Raw genomic sequence first — 24,691 nt, 5'->3', positions numbered from 1 at the left:
CCATTCCAAGTGGTGAGCAGTTGGGAGAGGGTGATGTCAGATTCCTGGGACCCAACACCAACAATCTCTATGGACGATCCACCCCCCAGCGAGCCTTTCTGTATTGGACATTCTCTCTCTACCCACCGCTGCCTCCCACCTCCCTTGTCTGACATGGCCACTCGGAGGACCTAATCATGGCTTTGTCTACAGGACAGATGGAAAAACACATGTCACATCATTACCCAGTTTCTGCTGTCAGCGGACTGAAGGAGAGACAACCTCAATGGAATAACGGTGAACGACTGAGTCCAGATTTGCACTTCACTGCCATGCATTTGTGAATCACAACTATACTGTACTTACCTATGGAGCTGTTTCAGATATTATTTCAGATTACTCACTTCATGAATTATGATGGTTATTTATTTTGTAAATTTCATTTTACATTTAATCCTGTGGCAATTAAATATACATTTCTAGGCTATACACAACCAGGAGCAGAGACTGATCCAGGCATATCTTTGTTTTTCACAGACCTCATGGGACTAAACACTTCTACATTAGTTTGTAGACAGTTGAAATTGCCTTTACAATTTTAAATTACATTTGTCTGTCATGAATGGAAAATCGAATGAACACATACAACCGATAAGAAATCAAAACTGACTTTATCAGCCCTATGGCCAACTTTCAGCCGAACAGACTGGCCCCTCTGAGTTCGAGCAAAGCGCTCACAAAACATGCGCCCCCTGCTGCTGACATGACATGAGTGGCACTGCTGGAGCAATGCGCTCACTGGAGTCGCGAGGGCGTTGCAGGGGAGTTTATTTTCGTAGCTAGCACTATAGCATTGTTTACCAGTATATTGAAAACATGTTGGTTTTGTACAGTTACTGGCACAGTTGAAAAACGTAAAATACAGTCGCATAATATCTCATAACCAGAAGATAATCGAGTATTGGCTCGAACTTCGATTCAGAAAACACTGGTTTTATTGAAGGCTACCGTTACGTTAGCAAGCTAACGCTAAAGTAACTAGCTATTTGCTAATCACTGGAGACCCCAGGTAAGGCATTTGTGCATTTTAAGTCAGATAACTAACTAGCTAGTTATAATCAGTTCGTTTTTAATGTAATTTCCATTGACTATTACAATTTAACCAAACGGGGCACATCATCATTGGATTTGTAAGCTACTAGCATACTTAGCCAGCTAGATGTTAGCAAATGTGTGCAGATGTAAATGTTAACTAGCTAAGTTAACTTACTGTAGATAACGTTATTCGCGTTAGTCTCTTAGACACGATTTGAGGCGTTTTATGCAACGTTAGTTTGCTTTTGTAGCTAAGTAATATTTTTGTTTTTGTAACTAACTTTGGGTTTTGTAGAAAAGTAGCTAGATAACGTTTGTCGGCATCATTCATTTGCTGTCAGGCAATGCTTTTGTGCATTGATGTGAAAGCACAGCAATGGTAGTAGCAAGCTAGTACAACTGTAACGTTATGTTCTGTCTCCCTTACTGCAGACTGTTCTGGACACCCCTCGTTCTGTAGAGTGAACGGGACACATTCCATTCTCACCCTAGCAAAAGGCTTCAGAGAAGGTGTTTTTGACTCATTCCTAGAGTGAGGACTAAACTGGGAGCCTCCTTAAGATTGAACTTCAAGTAATAGAGACTGTAGAACGGTGAGCAAGATGTCGATCACAAACACCCCCACAAGCAACGACGCTTGCTTGAGTATCGTGCACAGCCTGATGTGCCACAGACAGGGTGGAGAGAGTGAGACATTTGCTAAGCGAGCCATCGAGAGCCTCGTCAAGAAACTGAAGGAGAAGAAAGATGAGCTAGATTCTCTCATCACAGCCATCACCACCAACGGCGCTCACCCCAGCAAGTGTGTCACCATACAGCGTACACTGGATGGACGCCTGCAGGTAATGGGGTAGCTGGGTCATTTAATAGGGCACGAAAAGTGTTTCTTATTGGACAAGTTCATGCAGTCCCTTTGGTGCCTACTGAATACCAACTTGCTGATGGATAGAAGATATTACACTCACATTACAGGCTGAATTATTTTCTCAGATGACTGCTGTGCTTAGTTCATAACTCTTGTCTTCTCCTCTGTGCTCTCAGGTCGCAGGGCGTAAAGGCTTCCCCCATGTGATCTATGCCAGACTGTGGCGGTGGCCTGACCTGCACAAGAATGAACTGAAGCATGTGAAATACTGCCAGTTTGCCTTTGACCTCAAAGCTGACAACGTGTGTGTTAACCCGTACCACTACGAGAGGGTGGTATCACCAGGGATTGGTGAGTGGGATTTGTTTTCTCCTCTCTCTTGAATACTGTTGTTTAGCGCCTCTGAATTTTAAGTTGGATCTTATTTGTGTCCCTCAACTTTTCTTCACAGACCTTTCAGGACTGACTCTTTCAAGCTCAGGTAAGGAAGACTCTCACCTTGAACTAGTAATTTGCAGTTCACAATGGAGGATTAAAGTGAAGTTCCCCAAAACGTTGACCATCTCACCCTCCCTGCCCTACCAGGCACACTCATGGTCAAAGATGAGTATGAATTTGAGAACCAGCCATCTCACTCTGGTGCAGATGGCCACCATCAGACCATCCAGCACCAGCCCTCCAGACCAGGGGGTCCCCAGGAGTTGTTTAGCAGCCCGGCTCTGCTCCCTTCCCCTGAGGGCAGCAGCTCAGCCTCTACCTCTGCCTTCTCCAGCCTTGCTGCTGGAGCCTCAAGTGAGACACTGCATTGTGTTTAACCCTCCCCTGTCTTGCAGTTCATTACTCCCCTTAAATGTAAAGCTTCATTTTGTGGTGAATAAGCTCCTGACATAAATACAGGATACAGTGGCTCCCTCATACCCAAAGTCAGGGTCATGCTGAGAAGCTTTTTCCTTTTTCAGAGGTGTCATTACTGATCACTTTTGTTTGTGTGTCTCTGTATTGTATTGTGGTGTGTTTGTTTGTCTCTGGGTGTGTGTGTTTGCTTGTATGTTTTCCCTACCCACCCACCTTGGCCCATCCTGCTCCTGCCTCTGTAGCCCAGTCCAGTAGCCTTCTGTCAGGGAGCCATAGCAGTGAAGGGCTGCGGCAGCTATCCTCAAGGCCAGGCCCAGGGCCTTCACGGGGGCAGAGCACACAGCAGAACGGCTTCCCCCTGGCACAGAGTGCCACATACCATCACAGTAAGCACCCACACTCAACCCTCCACATTTCATACAATACCAAGTTTGGGGTTAATTCCATTTGTTTTCTGAATTGACTGAATTGAAATGGAATTGACCCCAACCCTGTCAAACACCATTAAAGTGAGTGGGCACCTGCATTCAACAGCCTAAAAACAACAGGTGAGCACACTGCCTATGTCACTAACAATCACAGAAATGACCTGCACGTTCAAACAACCATTACAGGTAGCACTCACATTCATCTGCCCTCCATATACCATGACAATGGAAACCTACACTGAGTGTACAAAACATTAGGAACTCTTTCCATGACAAAGACTGACCAGGTGAAAACTATGATCCCTTATTGATGTCACCTGTTTAATCCACTTCAATCAATGTAGATGAAGGGGAGGAGACAGGTTAAAGAAGGATTTTTAAGCCTTGAGACAATTGAGACATGGATTGTGTATGTGTGCCATTCAGAGGCTGAATGGACTAGATCAAATATTTAAGTGCCTTTGCACAGGGTATGGTGGTAGGTGCCAGGCGCACCGGTTTGAGTGTGTCAAGAACTGCAACACTGCTGGGTTTTTCACACTCAACAGTTCCCCATGTGTATCAAGAATGGTCCACCACCCAAAGGACATCCAGACAACCTAACTACTATGGGAAGCATTGGAGTCAACATGGGCCAGCATCCCTGTGGAACGCTTTCGACACCTTGTAGAGTCCATGCACTAACGAATTGAGGCTGTTCTGAGCAAAAGGGGGGTGCAACTCAATATTAGGAAGGTGTTCCTAATGTTTTGTACACTCAGTGTACTTCCGCCAGCCCACAAATTACTGCCCTGTTGCTTTTCACTGTAACCCCATTTACTAAACAACATTTTGTTCTCAAAAAAGCTTTTCAGCATCACCACATTGCCTCTCCAGGGTGTTAATTCCTCCTTGGTCAGTTATATAATTCCTCTCAGCCCTGTGACTATAGCCCATTGTTATAGTTGATTAGAAATGTGTTGAGTGTGATTGTGAGTTACTTTTAGGTCATGGTATTTTCTTTATGTGCTTATGGTCTGATGCAACAGGTTATTGTTCTGCTTTCAGATGCCACCTCAGGCTGGCCGAGAAACGGGAACTTCACCCCCTCAGTGCCTCACCACCAGAATGGGCACCTGCAGCACCACCAACCCATGCCCCACACCCCACACTACTGTGAGTGGCTGTGTTATCCCCCTATTTGGGCATACATCTAGTGGTGCTGCCAACATCTCAGAGCCTTACAGATGCTATATCCCTCAAAGCAACAAGCTAACCTTGAACTAATGCAAAAATGGTGGTGTTCCCAGAAAGGATGTGAATGTGCACATGTAATGTCAAATAGTCAATGTTATGATGTCATTCAACATTCATTTGTGCTCATTTGGGCCGAGCAGTACAAACAACACCAATCAGCACCGTTCTCTCGATGGTTGTGTCTTAATTACGTGACATTCTCTTCCAGGGATGGTCAACAATGAGATTGCATTCCAGCCCCCCATCTCGAATCACCCGGGTGAGTCTGTGTGAAACATTACTCAGAGAGTTAGGTCTGTATGTACGTATGCATCCTCATTTGTTCCGGTATGTGGTGTGAAATAGATAGTACAGAGACCATGTGAATTGATGGTGGTGCTATCGTTCTGTTCCAGCCCCTGACTACTGGTGCTCCATTGCCTACTTTGAGATGGATGTTCAGGTGGGGGAGACGTTCAAGGTTCCGGCCAGTTGCCCCACAGTGACGGTGGATGGGTACGTGGATCCCTCAGGAGGGGACCGCTTCTGCCTGGGCCAACTCAGCAACGTCCACAGGACAGAGGCCATCGAGAGAGCTAGGTACTCTACCATATCAAATAGAAAAAGGAAAGATTTATAGAACAAGGAATGATTTAATGTCTTTGCTAAATTAAATGGCTAAGCAGAACCATCCATATTTTGGGAAAAACACACTAGCAATAAGTTAAGGCTTTTTTGAGGCTTCTTTAAGTAGATTTGTATTAATTCTCATACTGTCTGTCTGCTTCTGCCCTTCCCTCCTCCCTTCTTGGCTCTAGACTTCACATTGGTAAAGGGGTGCAGCTGGAGTGTAAAGGGGAAGGTGACGTGTGGGTGCGTTGCCTTAGCGATCATGCAGTGTTTGTGCAGAGTTATTACTTGGACAGGGAGGCAGGACGGGCCCCTGGAGACGCAGTGCACAAGATCTACCCCAGCGCCTACATCAAGGTGAGAGATTTTATTTAAATGTTATTCTAATGTATTCCATTGAGCGTTTGCTTTGTACTATTATTATTATTTGACTTCTAATTGTTGTTGCAAAGTTGAGGTGTACTTGCAAGTAAGCATTTCATTGTAATGTGTACACAAACTGGATTTGATTCGATTTTATATCACAGACTCACTGCTGAGGAAGGGCACCCAAGTCAACAAGGAAGGGTTTTTGGATGCTTATTATTTAAATGAATTTTGTCTCAGTGGTTATTTGACTGCTTGGGAAGGTTTATTGTTTCAAAACAGGTTAAAATCCATTATGTTTTAGACAGTTGAACCTAGGGATGGGTACACTATCTCATAATGACAAAGCAAAAACAGGTTTTTAGAAATGTTTGCAAAGTTATTCAAAATAAAAACGGGAATATCACATTTACATAAGTATTCATACCCTTTACTCAGTACTTTGTTGAAGCACCTTTGGCAGCGATTACAGCCTTGAGTCTTCTTCGGTATGATGCTACAAACTTGGCACACCTGTATTTGGGGAGTTTCTCCCGTTCTTCTCTGCAGATTCTCTCAAACTCTGTCAGGTTGGATGGGGAGTGTTGCTGCACTGCTATTTTCAGGTCTTTCCAGAGATTTTCGATCGGGTTCAAGTCCGGCCTCTGGCTGGACCACTCAAGGACATTCAGAGACTTGTCCCGAAGCCACTCCTGTGTTGTCTTGGCTGTGTTCTTAGGGTCGGTGTCCTGTTGGAAGGTGAACCTTCGACCCAGTCTGAGGTCCTGAACGCTCTGGAGCAGGTTTTCATCAAGGATCTCTCTGTACATTGCTCCGTTCATCTTTCCCTCGATCCTGACTAGTCTCCCAGTCCCTGCCGCTGAAAAACATTCCCACAGCATAATGCTGCCACCACCATGCTTCACTGTAGGGATGGTGCCAGGTTTCCTCCAGACTTGGCATTCCGGCCAAAGAGTTCAATCTTGGTTTCATCAGACCAGAGAATCTTGTTTCTCATGGTCAGAGTCCTTTAGGTGCCTTTTGGCAAACTCCAAGCGGGGTGTCATGTGCCTTTTACTGAGGAGTGTCTTCCGTCTGGCCACTCTATCATAAAGGCCTGATTGGTCGAGTGCTGCAGATATGGATGTCATCTGTAAAGTTCTCCCATCTCCACAGAGGAACTCTGGATCTCTGTCAGAGTGACCATCGGGTTCTTGGTCACCTCCCTGACCAAGGCCTTTCTCCCCCGATTACTCAGTTTGGCCGGGCGGCCAGCTCTAGGAAGAGTCTTGGTGGTTCTAAACTTCTTCCATTTAAGAATGACGGAGGCCACTGTGTTCTTGGGTACCTTCAATGCTGCAGACATTTTTTAGTACCCTTCTCCAGATCTCGACACAATCCTGTCTCGGAGCTCTACGGACAATTCCTTCGACCTCATTGCTTGGTTTTGCTCTGACATGCACTCTCAACTGTAGGACCTTATATAGACAGGTGTGTGCCTTTCCAAATCATGTCCAATCAATTTAATTTACCACAGGTGGACTCCAATCAAGTTGTAGAAACATCTCAAAGATGATCAATGAAAACAGGATGCACCAGAGCTCAATTTCGAGTCTCATAGCAAAGGTTCTGAATACTTATGTAAATAAGGTATGTTTTTTAGATGTCACTTTGTCATTATGGGGTATTGTGTGTAGATTGATGAGAAACTTTTAATTAGATACATTTTAGAATAAGGCTGTAATGTAACAATGTGGAAAAAGTCAAGGGGTCTGAATACTTTCCGAATGCACTGTAAGTATACATTTTAGAGAAAAAAAAGTTGGGTCTATTTCAACAATGAAAAGGCTTGGTCTAAATTAAATTATCCATTTGACATTGTTACGTACAAGGATATACGATGACATTTGAAATTCGGAAGTGACTACGCTTCCAGATTTTCTGGAAACTCGATTTGTCGTGGCAAGAAAAACGGAGATTTCTGCGCTTGTGCAGGATTTTCTTTACACTACCTACATAGCTGCTGCTCAGTGCTCCGCTGAACTTTGATCAGCGATGAAAGCCTTTGTCTGGTGTAGCCTACACACTTCATGTTGTACACAAAGGACATGGTCGACATGTTCCAAATACTGCATTCCATGTCTCAGTAGGCTGTTGAGCATAAGCACGATTTCATATTATTTTCTCAGCAGGCGTTAGGCTACATGCAGCTATTTATTTACATGTTGTACACAAAAGACATATTCGCACAAACTCTCAGATTTTTTTTTCTTCCCCAATGAAAAACTCAAGTGGGGAGTTACATACAGCTATCTAGGCAGCATATCACACATAAGCAAGACACACACAGTGTAATTAGCGATTGAATGTTCTTTTTTCATTACCATTGCAAACATTGGCTAAGCAGGAAGCAGACAGGCAGTCAAAGTAGTAGTGTTCTTTTTCAGCAACTCTGGCTAATGCCTACAATATGACAGCAACTATAAAGATTAGCCTACATCATCACACAAAACACCGATTATTTTTGCTCCAATGCAATTTGTAGGAACTGCATCCTGCTTGTGCAACTGCAATATCCGTTACAACAGCTTGTAGTCTTCATAATGGCCTTGAATGTTTGTTCAAATCGCTGCAGGGTTTTTATTTCAGCTGTTCAGAAATATGAGGCAGAGACATAAATCAAATCAAATTTTATTTGTCACATACACGTGTTTAGCAGATGTTATTGCGGGTGTAACGAAATGCTCGTGCTTCTAGCTGCGACAGTGAAGTAATATCTAACAATTTCACAACATATACCCTATACACACAAATCTAGTAAGAAATGGAATTGAAGAATATATACAGTGGGGAGAACAAGTATTTGATACACTGCCGATTTTGCAGGTTTTCCTACTTATAAAGCATGTAGAGGTCTGTAATTTTTATCATAGGTACACTTCAACTGTGAGAGACGGAATCTAAAACAAAAATCCAGAAAATCACATTGTATGATTTTAAAGTAATTAATTTGCATTTTATTGCATGACATAAGTATTTGATCACCTACCAACCAGTAAGAATTCCGGCTCTCACAGACCTGTTAGTTTTTCTTTAAGAAGCCCTACTGTTCTCCACTCATTACCTGTATTAACTGCACCTGTTTGAACTCGTTACCTGTATAAAAGACACCTGTCCACACACTCAATCAAACAGACTACAACCTCTCCACAATGGACAAGACCAGAGAGCTGTGTAAGGACATCAGGGATAAAATTGTAGACCTGCACAAGGCTGGGATGGGCTACAGGACAATAGGCAAGCAGCTTGGTGAGAAGGCAACAACTGTTGGCGCAATTATTAGAAAATGGAAGAAGTTTAAGAGAATTGAAGATGGGTCGTGGCTGGGTCTTCCAGCATGACAACGACCCGAAACACACAGCCAGGGCAACTAAGAAGTGAAAAGCATCTCAAGGTCCTGGAGTGGCCTAGCCAGTCTCCAGACCTGAACCCAATAGAACATCTTTGGAGGGAGCTGAAAGTCCGTATTGCCCAGCGACAGCCCCGAAACCAGAAGGATCTGGAGAAGGTCTGTATGGAGGAGTGGGCCAAAATTCCTGCTGCAGTGTGTGCAAACCTGGTCAAGACCTACAGGAAACGTATGATCTCTGTAATTGCAAACAAAGGTTCCTGTACCAAATATTAAGTTCTGCTTTTCTGATGTATCAAATACTTATGTCATGCAATAAAATGCAAATTAATTACTTAAAAATCATACAATGTGATTTTCTGGATTTTTGTTTTAGATTCCGTCTCTCACAGTTGAAGTGTACCTATGATAAAAATTACAGACCTCTACATGCCTTGTAAGTAGGAAAACCTGCAAAATCGGCAGTGTATCAAATACTTGTTCTCCCCACTGTACATATCTGGACAAGCAATGACAGAGCGGCATGGACTAAGATACAGTAGAATATTATAGAATAGAATACAGTATATACAGTGAGGGGAAAAAAGTATTTGATCCCCTGCTGATTTTGTACGTTTGCCCACTGACAAAGAAATGATCAGTCTATAATTTTAATGGTAGGTTTATTTGAACAGTGAGAGACAGAATAACAACAACAAAATCCAGAAAAATGCATGTCAAAAATGTTATAAATTGATTTGCATTTTAATGAGGGAAATAAGTATTTGACCCCTCTGCAAAACATGACATAGTACTTGGCAATCACAGAGGTCAGACGTTTCTTGTAGTTGGCCACCAGGTTTGCACACATCTCAGGAGGGATTTTGTCCCACTCCTCTTTGCAGATCTTCCCCAAGTCATTAAGGTTTCGAGGCTGACGTTTGGCAACTCGAACCTTCAGCTCCCTCCACAGATTTTATTTGGGATTAAGGTCTGGAGACTGGCTAGGCCACTCCAGGACCTTAATGTGCTTCTTCTTGAGCCACTCCTTTGTTGCCTTGGCCGTGTGTTTTGGGTCATTGTCATGTTGGAATACCCATCCACGACCCATTTTCAATGCCCTGGCTGAGGGAAGGAGGTTCTCACCCAAGATTTGACGGTACATGGCCCCGTCCATCGTCCCTTTGATGCGGTGAAGTTGTCCTGTCCCCTTAGCAGAAAAACACCCCCAAAGCATAATGTTTCCACCTCCATGTTTGACGGTGGGGATGGTGTTCTTGGGGTCATAGGCAGCATTCCTCCTCCTCCAAACACGTTGAGTTGATGCCAAAGAGCTCGATTTTGGTCTCATCTGACCACAACACTTTCACCCAGTTCTCCTCTGAATCATTCAGATGTTCATTGGCAAACTTCAGATGGGTCTGTATATGTGCTTTCTTGAGCAGGGGGACCTTGCGGGCGCTGCAGGATTTCAGTCCTTCACGGCTTAGTGTGTTACCAATTGTTTTCTTGGTGACTATGGTCCCAGCTGCCTTGAAATCATTGACAAGATCCTCCCGTGTAGTTCTGGGCTGATTCCTCACCGTTCTCATGATCATTGCAACTCCACGAGGTGAGATCTTGCATGGAGCCCCAGGCCGAGGGAGATTGACAGTTATTTTGTGTTTCTTCCATTTGCGAAAAATCGCACCAACTGTTGTCACCTTCTCACCAAGCTGCTTGGCGATGGTCTTGTAGCACATTCCAGCCTTGTGTAGGTCAACAATCTTGTTCCTGACATCCTTGGAGAGCTCTTTGCTCTTGGCCATGGTGGAGTTTGGAATCTGATTGATTGATTGCTTCTGTGGACAGGTGTCTTTTATACAGGTAACAAGCTGAGATTAGGAGCACTCCTTTTAAGAGTGTGCTCCTAATCTCAGCTCGTTACCTGTATAAACGACACCTGGGAGCCAGAAATCTTTCTGATTGAGAGGGGGTCAAATACTTATTTCCCTCATTAAAATGCAAATCAATTTATAACATTTTTGACATGCGTTTTTCTGGATTTTTGTTGTTGTTATTCTGTCTCTCACTGTTCAAATAAACCTACCATTAAAATAATAGACTGATAATTTTTTTGTCAGTGGGCAAACGTACAATCAGCAGGGGATCAAATACCTTTTTCCCTCACTGTACATATGAGATGAGTAGTGCAAGGTATGTAAACATTATTAAAGTGACTAGTGTTCCATTTCTTAAAGTGGCCAGTGATTTCAATAGGCAGCAGCAGCCTGTAATGTGCTAGTGATGGCTATTTAACAGTCTGATGGCCTTGAGATAGAAGCTGTTTTTCATTATTTCGGTCCCAGCTTTGATGCACCTGTACTGACCTCGCCTTCTGGATAGCGGGGTGAACAGGCAGTGGCTCGGGTGGTGGATGTCCTTGATTATCTTTTTGGCCTTCCTGTGACATCGGGTGCTGTAGGTGTCTTGGAGGGCGGGTAGTTTGCCCCCGGTAATGCGTTCGGCAGACCGCACCACCCTCTGGAGAGCCCTGCGGTTGCGGGCGGTGCAGTTGCCGTACATAGGCTACGTCATCATGGTTCAGAAGAGGAAGAGAGTAAAGAGAGAAACCTGAAGGGAGGGGGAAGTGAGCAGCAGCTAAGTAGATGTTTTAAAACGTAAAATAACAAATGCACAGACATGATCCGGATCCGTAGCTTTGAGAAAGAGGTTTCCGGCATGGCGGGTTGAAAACTCCCCATTCGCTGCCACAGCCTTTTAAAATCTTAAAGGTCCAATGCAGCCGTTTTTATCTCTATCAAATCATGTCTGGGTAACAATTAAGTAACTTACTGTGATTTGTTTTGAATTAAAAATTGTTTCTCAAGGAAGAATTTTGTTAAGACAAACTGGGAGTGGTCTGAGTGGGTAGGCCAAAACTCCATCCCACCAAAACAGGCTGAAATTTCAGGCGGTCTTTTCAAACAGCCCTTACACTACAAGGGCATTATCATAATTTTCACCATTTCACAGTGTTATTCCAACCTCGTAGTGTGGAAATACATATAAAGCGCAGGAAAATCATGTATTTGACTGCACTGGGCATTTAATTGAATAAAACAAACCCGTTTCAAGTGTGTAGGTTGTTGTTTTTGTCTGCCAATAAAAGCAGCACTACAGTCAGAGGCTCAATGTATATGACAGATCTTTCATCAATGCAAGATGGAATTAAAATTACTCAATTAAAAGTTAGAAGGATTAGGCTGTGGGTGTTATTAGTAGACAAGGACAGGGAGAAAGAAAGTGCAGCAAAATGTAGTAGCTGGCTAGCTTCTCTACTGACGCTGTCAAGACGAGCGCTATCAGATGGGATAATAAATAACCTATGGCAGCTACAAGTCTCTCTCCCTCTCTGCTTGCCCTGCACCCCGCGTCTCTCACACACCAGCCCCTCTCCTGCCCTCTGAACAGCAGAGCGCCACCGTCTCTCCCTCGTGCAGCAATAAGTGCTCAGGTTAAAAAATAAGTACAAAAAATTAAAAGTATAAATATACACTGCTCAAAAAAATAAAGGGAACACTTAAACCACACAATGTAACTCCAAGTCAATCACACTTGTCAATCAACACTGATTGACAATACATTTCACATGCTGTTGTGCAAATGGAATAGACAACAGGTGGAAATTATAGGCAATTAGCAAGACACCCCCAATAAAGGACTGGTTTTGCAGGTGGTGACCACAGACCACTTCTCAGTTCCTATGCTTCCTGGCTGATGTTTTGGTCACTTTTGAATGCTGGCGGTGCTTTCACTTTAGTGGTAGCATGAGACGGAGTCTACAACCCACACAAGTGGCTCAGGTAGTGCAGCTCATCCAGGATGGCACATCAATGCGAGCTGTGGCAAAAAGGTTTGCTGTGTCCAGAGCATGGAGGCGCTACCAGGAGACAGGACAGTACATCAGGAGACGTGGAGGAGGCCGTAGGAGGGCAACAACCCAGCAGCAGGACTGCTACCTCTGCCTTTGTGGAAGGAGGAGCAGGAGGAGCACTGCCAGAGCCCTGCAAAATGACCTCCAGCAGGCCACAAATGTGCATGTGTCTGCTCAAACGGTCAGAAACAGACTCCATGAGGGTGGTATGAGGGCCCGACGTCCACAGGTGGGGGTTGTGCTTACAGCCCAACACCGTGCAGGACGTTTGGCATTTGCCAGAGAACACCAAGATTGGCAAATTCGCCACTGGTGCCCTGTGCTCTTCACAGATGAAAGCAGGTTCACACTGAGCACGTGACAGACGTGACAGAGTCTGGAGAGTCCGTGACAGAGTCTGGAGACGCCGTGGAGAACGTTCTGCTGCCTGCAACATCCACCAGCATGACCGGTTTGGCGTGGGTCAGTCATGGTGTGGGGTGGCATTTCTTTGGGGGGCCGCACAGCCCTCCATGTGCTCGCCAGAGGTAGCCTGACTGCCATTAGGTACCGAGATGAGATCCTCAGACCCCTTGTGAGACCATATGCTGGTGCGGTTGGCCCTGGGTTCCTCCTAATGCAAGACAATGCTAGACCTCATGTGGCTGGAGTGTGTCAGCAGTTCCTGCAAGAGGAAGGCATTGATGCTATGGACTGGCCCGCCCGTTCCCCAGACCTAAATCCAATTGAGCACATCTGGGTCATCATGTCTCGCTCCATCCACCAATGCCACGTTGCACCACAGACTGTCCAGGAGTTGGCGGATGCTTTAGTCCAGGTCTGGGAGGAGATCCCTCAGGAGACCATCCGCCACCTCATCAGGAGCATGCCCAGGCGTTGTAGGGAGGTCATACAGGCACGTGGAGGCCACACACACTACTGAGCCTCATTTTGACTTGTTTTAAGGACATTACATCAAAGTTGGATCAGCCTGTAGTGTGGTTTTCCACTTTAATTTTGAGGGTGACTCCAAATCCAGACCTCCATGGGTTGATAAATTTGATTTCCATTGATAATTTTTGTGTGATTTTGTTGTCAGCACATTCAACTATGTAAAGAAAAAAGTATTTAATAAGATTATTTCATTTATTCAGATCTAGGATGTGTTATTTGAGTGTTCCCTTAATTGTTTTGAGCAGTGTATATATATTTCGACTGGGGGGGTGCCGATCTTGTCATACTAGTAATCATATCCGTTTTATCACACTTGATATTCATCGGATTTACTCGTAATCGGAAAACCCGGAAGTGCGCATTAAATGCCGGGAAAGCATATACCTCAAGTGTGCATTACTGCGCTAGCTATCACTCAGAGCGCAGCGTTATGTTCCTTCACTCATTCACACACATTGTTCAAAGGTGAACAATTGGCTTGGGCAGTATCCAGATTTTCATATAGTTTTATCTCTGGATTTTCGGTATTACCGGCATCACACAAGGGGGCGCTAAAAACGCAAGTCCTCTATTACCAGAATGCTATCAAAATTAGCACAAACTAATAGCATTTAGCTATGTGATTTCGCTAACGCGCGAAAAATTAACTAATTGCAAAGACAGTCAAATCCAGCTCATAAAGTTATACAAGCGTAGCTAATAGCTACCAAATGTGTGGATATTTACAAGCGAAAGTGAATGAGAGAAATTGTGCAAATTAACAAAGTTGTGATGCATGCTTTTCTAAAGAAAGAGCAGCATGTGTACACGGAGCAGAGGGGAGAAGAACGGAGGAGGGAAAAAAATGCTAGTAGGAAGCACAGTGAAAAAATGGCAACTGTACAGAACTCATCCAGAGCCCTTTGACTTCCGGCAGAAAGCCGTTATAAGATATCTGATGGCAAACATTTAGTAAGGAATTGCATACAAGTGTAACTTTTTCCAAATACCCCGTTATATACGGTATACCGCCCAAGCCTAGCAAACGACACCGACAGATCAAAATTCACATGATTTACTTAATTAGTCCTATTAAATTATCAACAAAATAGGCTAATAACTAGTATGGCTGGCTACTACTGCCTGCATTTTTTCCAGTCGCAGATTTAAAGGAAGGTAGGCTAATTCGCTTGCCCCATATATATTGTTTCACTTTGGAGAGGAGCAAAGCTTTTCTCTCCCGACACTTATGCCACATTTGTGCAATCAAGATAAACGATCAACATTTGTGACCGACCGGCTCGATCTTATGTAGAAAAATTTGAAATTGTGTTTTTTTACAGTGGATAAAAGTAGAGACTCAGAGCTAGAAAATTGTATGTCATACACTACAGTTGAGGAACAATAGGAAAGTAATTCTGCTTTGAAAGTTGATAAACTTGTAACCTCACTTTTGAGAAAAGAGCCGCGAGTGTGTCTGTCTGGGGAAATGAGAGCAGAGAGAAAGCGGCTTGTTCTAATCCAATCGTTGCAGCAGGCTCAACTGATACCACAACATAAGAACTAGCCAATAGTTGTTTAGAGAACACAGTGCTTCACACTGTTTGAGTGAAAGAGATGCGTGCTGGCAGCTGAAAATGATTTTCTTTCAGATCACAGATAATTACAAAAAATACTCATGTCATAATCGTATTCGGAAAATTCTCCGTATCCGTTACAATACTCGTTTTGTCCGAGTACTCGGCACAGCCCTAATATCGACTATCCGGATATCCAAAACATTTTCATGATATGATTCGAATAGTGAAATTATTTCAGATGCCCATCCCTAGTTGAACCCCTATCCCTAACCCTCCCTGTTCTCTCTGTGTGCTGTGCAGGTGTTTGACCTGCGTCAGTGCCACAGGCAGATGCAGCAGCAGGCAGCCACAGCCCAGGCAGCAGCCGCAGCACAGGCAGCAGCAGTGGCTGGAAACATCCCCGGGCCTGGCTCTGTGGGAGGCATCGCCCCCGCCATCAGTGAGTGTCTTTCTTCGCACTATTCATCCTTTAACCTGTCTGCCTAGAAATATATCCATCTGTCTTGTCTCAGAGCATCTCAGGACCTCACAGAAATGGGGAAATGTATGCACTGTCTCAGATATGAAACTCTATATTCCCTTGAGTAGGTGGTGAATAACTAAGTGATTCATTCTATCATATGTAGTACTAAACTACAACCTCTAACCACTGAGTGTTTTTAACGACCTTCCTCCAGGTATGTCTGCGGCTGCGGGTATAGGAGTGGACGACCTGCGCAGGTTGTGTATCCTGAGGATGAGCTTTGTGAAGGGCTGGGGGCCTGACTACCCCCGGCAGAGCATCAAGGAGACACCGTGCTGGATTGAGATCCATCTCCACCGGGCCCTGCAGCTACTGGATGAGGTGCTGCACACCATGCCCATCGCTGACCCCCAGCCCCTGGACTGAGTTATGGAACAGCAACATTAACTGTCCATAGCCAGCCAACCCTTGAACTGACAGAGGGACTGTCCATGCCCCCTAGGCTAGCCCATCTTAACTATCTATCATCCTGCTGTGCTAAATGTGATGAGAGAGCGGAGCAATGGATATGATTTATATTTTCTACCCGCTGGCATCACAGCCAGCCAGGGTTCCCTCTCTGAAGATACCAGCTCATGAATCTGTTTTCTACTCGCCTCAGAATCAGGATACAGTCATGACTCATGGATGCTTTTCATTCTCTTTGTTCTATTCATAAATATCTATTTTCGTACCATCCTATTCATTGACAGTGTCATGTCAGTTTATATACTGTATTTTTGAGTTGTTTCAGTGCTATGTTTTTTTAATGACTTTAGCTTAAATTAGCACTTTATTGGTTTGCTTATCATGTGCTTGTTTTCAGTATGTTATGTCTTGTTGATAGTTTAGAAAATTAATTTTGGTATGCAGTGTGACGGTGGTTTCCACATACATTTATATTTGAAAGTATGTATGTGTGTCTCAGAATATTCAGCTTTTGTAGCAATGAGTGTGATCCAGGGCAGAGCTTTTGGAAGATGGTGTTCACATCATTGACTTAAATACATTTTTCAGATGCCTCAATGTCTAGACAGATGGCGTTTGTACATTTCAGTTTCGGTCCATTTTTATCTCCACCAGAAGTTCCGTAATCATGACTTGGATGAATTGACTTAAGGGCTGTGATGAAACCAGTATCGCAATATTTTTTCCATGGCAAAAATGAAAACATGAAGTAGCCAAACTCTTTGATCCTTTAAAAAAACTGCTGTATGGAAAATATTTTGTGCTATAGCTTGGAGAAAAAAATTAATGTGACTCTGGATGATAACATAAATATGTTTGTTTCCAACCTTAGGGCTGTTTTCCTAAAGAAGTTAAATCTGCTTTGTGTTTTGTTTCCTTGCCACGACGCTAACGAGTATCGCGATACTGCTATCTTCCCAGCCCTAGACTTGTGATAACATTCCTTAGAGATATTGGAGGAAAGTGAAGGAAGCCATATTGATACCAAATGGACCCATATGAAAGGTGTAAACAGGTCATGGCACAGTCATGTCGGTCAGTATTGTGAAACTTGTAAATACATTGTTTTTATGACCAGATTCTGCATTTGGTCCCCAAATTATGGATTTGAGAATATCAGCAATCGTGTGGGTCTGGATTGCTTGTCAGTTTACAATTATTTATATATATATTATATATATAACAATATTTTATACTCATTTTGCTACCTTATGACCATCTATCATGTTTTAAAGAAAGTTAGAAAATGAAATGTAGGCTGAGGAAACAGTGCTCATTCTTTACCTTCATAATTTCTACCTACTATTAATGGAAATAAAACGTATGATATTGAATGTGTATCATTTCTGTTTGGTGTTTTTATACCTTTGCTTGGTTTTATCACATAGCTGCATCAAATCAAATTTTGTCACATGCACCAAATACAACAGGTGTAGACCTTACCGTGAAATGCTTACTTACAAGCCCTTAACCAACAATGCAGTTCAAGAAATTAAGAAAATATTTACTAAATAAAATAAAGTTAAAAATAAAAAGTTAAACCATGTGAAAAAACACAAAATAGCAGTTGGTTAGGAGCCTGTAAAACGGCAGCCATCCCCTCCGGCGCCATTATAATAGTTCCACTCCCCCACAGAGCAAGATATGTTGGTCGAGTACTTAAAGGACAAATCCACTCAGACTATCTTTTTATTTTATTTTTATTAGTCCACTGTTAATACATTACCTAAATGTTTTGCATGTCAGGTTTTCAAGATATAGGATTTTCAAGAAGCCAACAAAAACAACTGGGAACTCGGAAATCTCCGACTTCAGTGCGTTCAAGAAAGCTGAGAACTCGAAAATAAACAAGCTCCGACTGGGAAAAAACGTTTTGAACGGTCATCCAACTCGGGAACACAGACCTCGTTCTAGAACTCAAGACTTTACGACCTGAAGCTCACTGACATGATTTGTGTCTCCTGAGTGGCGCAGTGGTCTAAGGCACTGCATCGCAGTGCTAACTGTGCCACTAGAGATCCTGGTTCGAATAGCAGCCGGCCGCGACCGGGAGACTCATGGGCCCAGGGTAGGGGAGGGAATGGCCGGCAGGGATGTAGCTCAGTTGATAGAGCATGGCGTTTGCAACGCCAGGGTTGTGGGTTCGATTCCCGCGGGGGGCCAGTATAAAAAGATATGTATTCACTAACTGTAAGTCGCTCTGGATAAGAGCGTCTGCTAAATGACGTAAATGTAATTTAATCTTGTATTTCTCAGAGTTCCCAGTTGTCTTGAACACACCACAAGTGTCACTTGCCACATCATCAAGTTTTGCATCATATGATCATATATCTTGAAAACCTGACTGCTGACATGCAAAACATTTTGGGACTGTATTAACTGTGGAATAATGAAAAAAATACCAAAATATAGTTTGAATAGACGTTTCCTTTAAGCAGCGGGTGGCCATCCTATTGCCTCTGACCAGAATATGTGCCGTCAATTTCCCAACAATTCCACATTGAATTGCCACCGTTCGCCATACAGCAGGTGATCACTAACATGCCAACCACTGCTTTTATACGTTCATCTTCTCGGTGTGTCCATTCTCTATGACAACTTAATTGAGCTACAACAGTCATGACAATTACTTATTTTCAACAAGAAAAAGTTTATTAATTTAAAGACAAGCCACAAATTTTAAGAAAACAACACTAAGCTAGCCTGAGCTCAAGTCTGAAATATTCAGAAAACCAAACTACGTGTCTTTAATAGTTCCTATATTTTCATCCTTACGACAAACTAAATGTTAATATATGCCTTTATAAATATAAAAGTTTCCCAGTTTTCCTAATCTTTTATGTAAAATACACAATACAAATCACCCTACAGTTATTGGTTTGCTCTTGCCAATTTAAGAAGATATAATATACTAGCTAAGAGGTAACTTGAAACAACACACAAAAAGAAAGTCAGTTGAGATATACAGTATGTATATACAGGTAACTGCCAAAATAAAGGAAACCCCAACAGTGTCTTGGGCGTTGGGCCAGCACGAGCCAGAACAGCTTCAATGCACCTTGGCATACAGTGCCTTCAGAAAGTATTCACACCCCTTGAGTTTCTCCACATTTTGTTGTGTTACAAAGTGGGATTAAAATGGATTTGTCCTTTTTTGTCAACGATTTACACAAAATACTCTAACGTCAAAGGGGAAGAAAAAATCTAACATTTGTAAAAAAAAAAAAAAAATACATTAACAAATACAACTAATATATCTTGATTAGATAAGTATTCAACTCCCTGAGTCAATACAGAATAACCTTTGGCAGCGATTACTGCTGTGAATCTTTCTGTGTAAGTCTCTAAGAGCTTTGCACACCTGGATTGTGCAATATTTGCCCATTATTCTTTTAAAAATTCTTCAAGCTCTGTCAAATTGGTTGCTGATCATTGCTAGACAACCATTTTCAGGTCTTGCCATAGATTTGTCAAAACTGTAAGTCGGCCATTCAGGAACATTCACGGTCTTCTTGGTAAGCAACTCCAGTGAAGATTTGGCCTGTGTTTAAGGTTATTGTCTTACTGAAAGGTGAATTTATCTCCCAGTGTCTGAGGGAAAGCAGACTGAACCAGGTTTCCTCTAATCAAATCAAATCAAGCTTTATTTATACAGCACATTTCAGACATGGAATGCAACGCAATGTGCTTTACAGGAAAAAACTAATGAAAATAAAAGCTGAAATATTTACTACACAAACATAAGATAGGATTTTGCCTGTGCTTAGCTCCATTCAGTTTATTTTTATCCTGAAAAACTCTCCAGTCCTTAACGATTACAAGCATATTTATAACATGATGCAGCCACCACTATGCTTGAAAATATGACGAGTGGTACTCAGTAATGTGTTGTATTGGATTTGAACACTTTGTATTCAGGACAAAAAGTGAATTGCTTTGCCACATTTTTTGCAGTATTACTTAGTGCCTTGTTGCAAACAGGATGCATATTTTGGAATATTTTTTATTCTGTACAGGCTTCCTTCTTTTCACTCTGTCAATTAGGTTAGTATTGTGGAGTAACTACAATGTTGTTGATCCATCCTCAATTTTCTGTCACAGCCATTAAACACTAACTGTTTTAAAGTCACCATTGGTCTCATGGTGAAATCCCTGAGCAGTTTCCTTTCTCTCCGGCAACTGAGTTAGGAAGGTGTAATTAATAACTTCACCATGCTCAAAAGGGATATTCAATGTCTGCTTTTTTCTTTATTTACCCGCCTACCACCAGGTGCCCTTTTTTGTGAGGCATTGGAAAACCTCCCTGGTCTTTGTGGCTGAATCTTTGTTTGAAATTCACTGCTCAACTGAGGGACCTTGCAGATAATTGTATGTGTGGGGTACAGAGATGAGGTAGTCATTCAAAAATCATGTTAAACACTATTATTCCACACAGAGTGAGTCCATGCAACTTATGTGATTGTTAAGCACATTTTTACTACTGCACTTATTTAGGCTTGCCATAAAAAAGGGGTTGAATACTTAGAGTCAAGACATTCCAGCTATGTAATTTTATTTTTTTATGTCTAACATTACGAGGGTAATGTGTGTAGGCCAGTGACAAGAAAATCTCAATTTAATCAACTTTAAATTCAGGCTGTAACACAACAAAATGTGAAAGAAATGTAGGGGTGTGAATACTTTCTAAAAACACTGTTGATTCTACAAGTGTCTGGAACTCTATCGGAGGGATGCGACACCATTCTTCCACGAGAAATTCCATAATTTGGTGTTTTGTTGATGGTGGAAAATGCTGTCTCAGGCACCACTCCAGAATCTCCCACAAGTGTTCATTTGAGTTGAGATCTGGTGACAGACGGCCATGGCATATGGTTTACATCGTTTTCATGCTCATCAAACCATTCAGATGACCACTCATGCCAAAATAATGGCCTGCCCAGCATTTTTATACATGACCCTAAGCATGATGAGATGTTAATTGCTTAATTAACTCAGCCCCTGCTTTTTAATATACTTTGTATCCCTCATTTACTGAAGTGTTAACATTATCTTGGCAGCTACCTGTATATGAATACAATACATTATCCAAAAAGATAAATCATTTTTTTTTGGCTGAAATAAAACTCATCCAAAAAGAACAAAAATATTTAATGAGACTAAATAAATATCCTTTCTTCCCATTTTGTCTATATTTACAACTTGGTTACATCTGGGGGGTTTTCAACTAAAAGGTTTCCCCATTAATCCACTGCCAAATGTGTGTGCTTGCATTAGAGCGTGCTACAGCTGGCCACAACTCACTAGACTGTCAAATGGCACTTAAAATAGATCAGGAAAATATTCAAAATCAAACTGAATAAAGCAAACATACAGCAATCAGTGAATATCATACAACGAAAGGAAATGATCGTGACAACAATGAAAGTGATAGTACAGTGTTGCTATTGGCAAATATTCCAGTCCAGTTACACTCCAATCTTTGTTAGTTTTGTGATACAGTAAATCTATACAATAGTAGTTCTCTCCTAATGCTCAGTCCAACAGCAAATATCTGGAGCAAGCTCCACCCATTGTAAACTGTCATGTGTGGTCATTGGTCAGTGACAGTAGTCATAGTTTGGAGGAGGTCAGGATCAAGGGTAGAACTGTACGATCCCTCCTCTCCACGTGAGCAGCCATTTTCACCTCACTACTATAGAAAGTCTATCTAAAGAGCCTGCATTTGTAACCATGGAGTCAGACCAGAGACGTAGGCCCACCTGTCTGGGCAAAATCAAAGGCACTGGGTCTCTTGTGGATCAGTGAAGCTGCCATATTCTCACCCCTCCCAACTGACATAGTTTGAGAGCAGCTGATATGTTTTGCAGGATGTGAAGAATTTTTCCTTTTCAGTTTTTTGTTGTAGTTGCTGGATCTAACCTATTACGTTTGAAATGGGCTCAATTATCAAGGAACCAAAAAGGGAAGGCCCTAAAATATAAATGTAAGACTTTTTGTGAATGGTCAACTATGACTAAAACATAATTTGTGTTGACAGCATTGGCTTGAATCCAGTGTTAAAACAGGCAGATTTGATGAGGTTACAGAGTGAATACAGCATTTACTGTCTGGCACATTTAACAAAATAAACTAATTAGATAAACCAATAGATTCTAGCAGCACAAAAAAAGTCATGCAAGACCAGAAAAAGCACTTTCAAGATTCTAAAGCACATCTGTAAGCTGTTTGCACTCCAGGCACAAATGAATACACAATTAATCTTAACATTTCTGTATTTTCATGACAAAAAAGGTCAAAGTCCAAGAGCCATATCTAACGGCATGTTGGGTGACAGTACAGTCATTAAGTAAGATCTTGTAATTTCTGTGAGGTCAGAGTTTGGCATGTAAACAAATGCCCAAGGCCTTCTATTACCTGTAAGCAAGGTCAATGACCTTCAGTTTAAAGTGAATGCACTTTATCTTCCGTGAAAACGAATGAAAGGCAATACCAGTAGAATGACCCTTTCTCATAAAGTACCATATACCTGTAAAGAAAATGTAGTTTATCAAATAAATCCACGTCCCCTGAAAACATTATTCCAGTCCTTTTGCAGGTACATTTTGTTTCTCAGTAAAATTCTTCAGAAGTCATAATTCCATTTTCAGGACTGGTTTAAGCATGGATACATGTGCATAACTTAAGAATACTTTCTCAAATAGTAAAACAAAAGTACTATAAATACTAATAAATGAAGACTAGGCAAAGCATTGGTGCAGACAGTTCTCCCGATGAGAGTTAAAAAACAGAAAAGTAACTTCAGTAGTATCAACAAGATTCTTTCAGTTCAACACATTTTGCCTGTGTGTTTTCCATTTCCTAAAAGCTATCAATAACAGTTCAAGTACAAAATGTGTATCCAGTGTGGTCAGAGAAGCTGGTTCCCATGCCCCCACCCATTTCACAGTCAAATCAACCAATCACAGAAGAGCTACCAAAGAAACAACCACAGATGACAATTAGATCAACCACATGAAAACAAAACAAACAAAAATTAATACATTGTATCATCCTTATATATCTTTAAAATATCAGAAAATATCTACTTTTGGTCCACTATACAAATATGCACTTTAGAACAGATAGAATAAGGGGTGATGACATTGTGGACTATGAACTGAAGGGGCTGAAATGAGAATGTGTATTTTAGCTGTGTGTGGTGCAAAAGGCATGTATAGTGTTAGTGTGATGTGTTGAAGGAGTAGTACGGTTATGAGTGTATGTGTCTGAGAACAAGTTTGGTGACTGTGCTGCATGTGTCAAAGGGCTGGCAACGCTGGTGAGGTAGGGTGACTAGTGGGTGTGCTCAAACACACATGCATTCATCCGCACACAACAATGCCACGCACACAATCAACAATCATCATCTCAATCAAGTCCTCCTATCTGCACATGCACACACTTCACACAATGTGGAGAGTGAGAGCAGGTACAAACAAACAAAACATTTCATAGAACCAGCACAATCCAGAGAACAAACAAGCACCTCTGAACCTGCATCTCCCCAGCCCTGCAGTAACACTGCTGAGCCAGCCCAAATCCAGCCACAAGTCACCAGAGAGAGCCAAAGTTGTGGCTGGGACAGTAACGCAGAGGAGCTGTGTGTGTGTGTGTGTGCTATCCTTCCCCTCAACCACACAATGTCAGGACTACATGGACAGCTGCAGTAAGGGTTATTAAGGCACTACGATGAAGCCGAGGTACATAGAATCCCTGACATTCACTCTGCTCTGCAACACGGCACTGTTGGGACAGGAAACAGAACACGCAGCAGCCTCGCCGTGGTCACTGTGGCGGCCATGATGGCTCTCTAGCTCTCTGCCAGTTTCCTCTGGTTGGTTGGTTTTTGGTCCATTCAGAACTTAAGAAATCTACCAAGATATAACTACAAAAAAAAACACACCTACTGTACTGAGAACATATCAGTAGATTATAAGTCCAACTAATGTCATTTTGTCACACTAGCGAGCATCTAAATCCAACCAAACCAAGGCCATAAGTCAAGCGCACCCCACACTATGCATGAAGTGCGTAGAAAAGCCAGTGTTGTACAAGTGGTTCTCTCTCTCTCTCTCTCTAGCATAGATAACAGAATGTCTTTCTTCATGCACAGAACTAGCTTCACGGCTAAAAGCCATTAGTGCTTATCAGGGGATCATGGCTACCATTATATACTCTTCAATAAATCATAGGATGCCAAACAACGGTCACGTTACAAGCATTAAGCAATCATAATCCACCAAATGTCATATCTAAACAAAGCTTCGAAATATTCTAAAAAAAGTAATGAATCTTATGTCATTCAACTGAATTCTGTCTGAACATCTGGTATTGTAAGAGAATAGCACCTATGTGGTTGTTTAGATATATACTAAACAACCCAATCTAAGAGAGAACCAAGTGTTTTCTGTCAATCAATGACGTTGCTCTTCTGGGGCTGGTAGCTTGGATTTGAGCTTTTAAGCATCAGTAAA

General features: G+C 42.3%; 1 protein-coding gene across 1 annotated transcript; it reads left to right on the top strand.

The window, feature by feature from the left end:
* Window positions 1-772: 772 nt before the first annotated feature.
* Window positions 773-16,760, top strand: LOC311135980 (mothers against decapentaplegic homolog 4-like). The gene is made up of 12 exons (XM_084170025.1): window positions 773-1,048; window positions 1,507-1,916; window positions 2,116-2,290; window positions 2,391-2,420; window positions 2,525-2,731; window positions 3,037-3,180; window positions 4,270-4,377; window positions 4,667-4,717; window positions 4,854-5,037; window positions 5,256-5,424; window positions 15,509-15,647; window positions 15,886-16,760. The coding sequence occupies exons 2-12, from the start codon at window positions 1,677-1,679 to the stop codon at window positions 16,095-16,097; spliced, it is 1,659 nt and encodes a 552-aa protein (XP_084026151.1). The 5' UTR covers window positions 773-1,048; window positions 1,507-1,676; the 3' UTR covers window positions 16,098-16,760.
* The last annotated feature ends 7,931 nt before the right edge of the window (window positions 16,761-24,691 follow it).

The sequence above is a fragment of the Coregonus lavaretus genome, assembly GCF_964263955.1.
Source record: "Coregonus lavaretus genome assembly, chromosome: 10".
NCBI classification, from domain to species: Eukaryota; Metazoa; Chordata; class Actinopteri; order Salmoniformes; family Salmonidae; genus Coregonus; species Coregonus lavaretus.
Note: the sequence above shows the minus strand (reverse complement) of the source record. Positions and strands in the feature narration are given on the sequence as shown.

Excerpts from the sequence above, each read along its gene's own strand:
- LOC311135980 (XM_084170025.1), top strand. The coding sequence starts at position 1,677 with ATGTCGATCACAAACACCCCCACAAGCAACGACGCTTGCTTGAGTATC. Across the intron at positions 2,291-2,390 it reads GGTGGTATCACCAGGGATTG|ACCTTTCAGGACTGACTCTT; the intron begins GTGAGTGGGATT and ends TTTTCTTCACAG. Across the intron at positions 3,181-4,269 it reads GAGTGCCACATACCATCACA|ATGCCACCTCAGGCTGGCCG; the intron begins GTAAGCACCCAC and ends TTCTGCTTTCAG.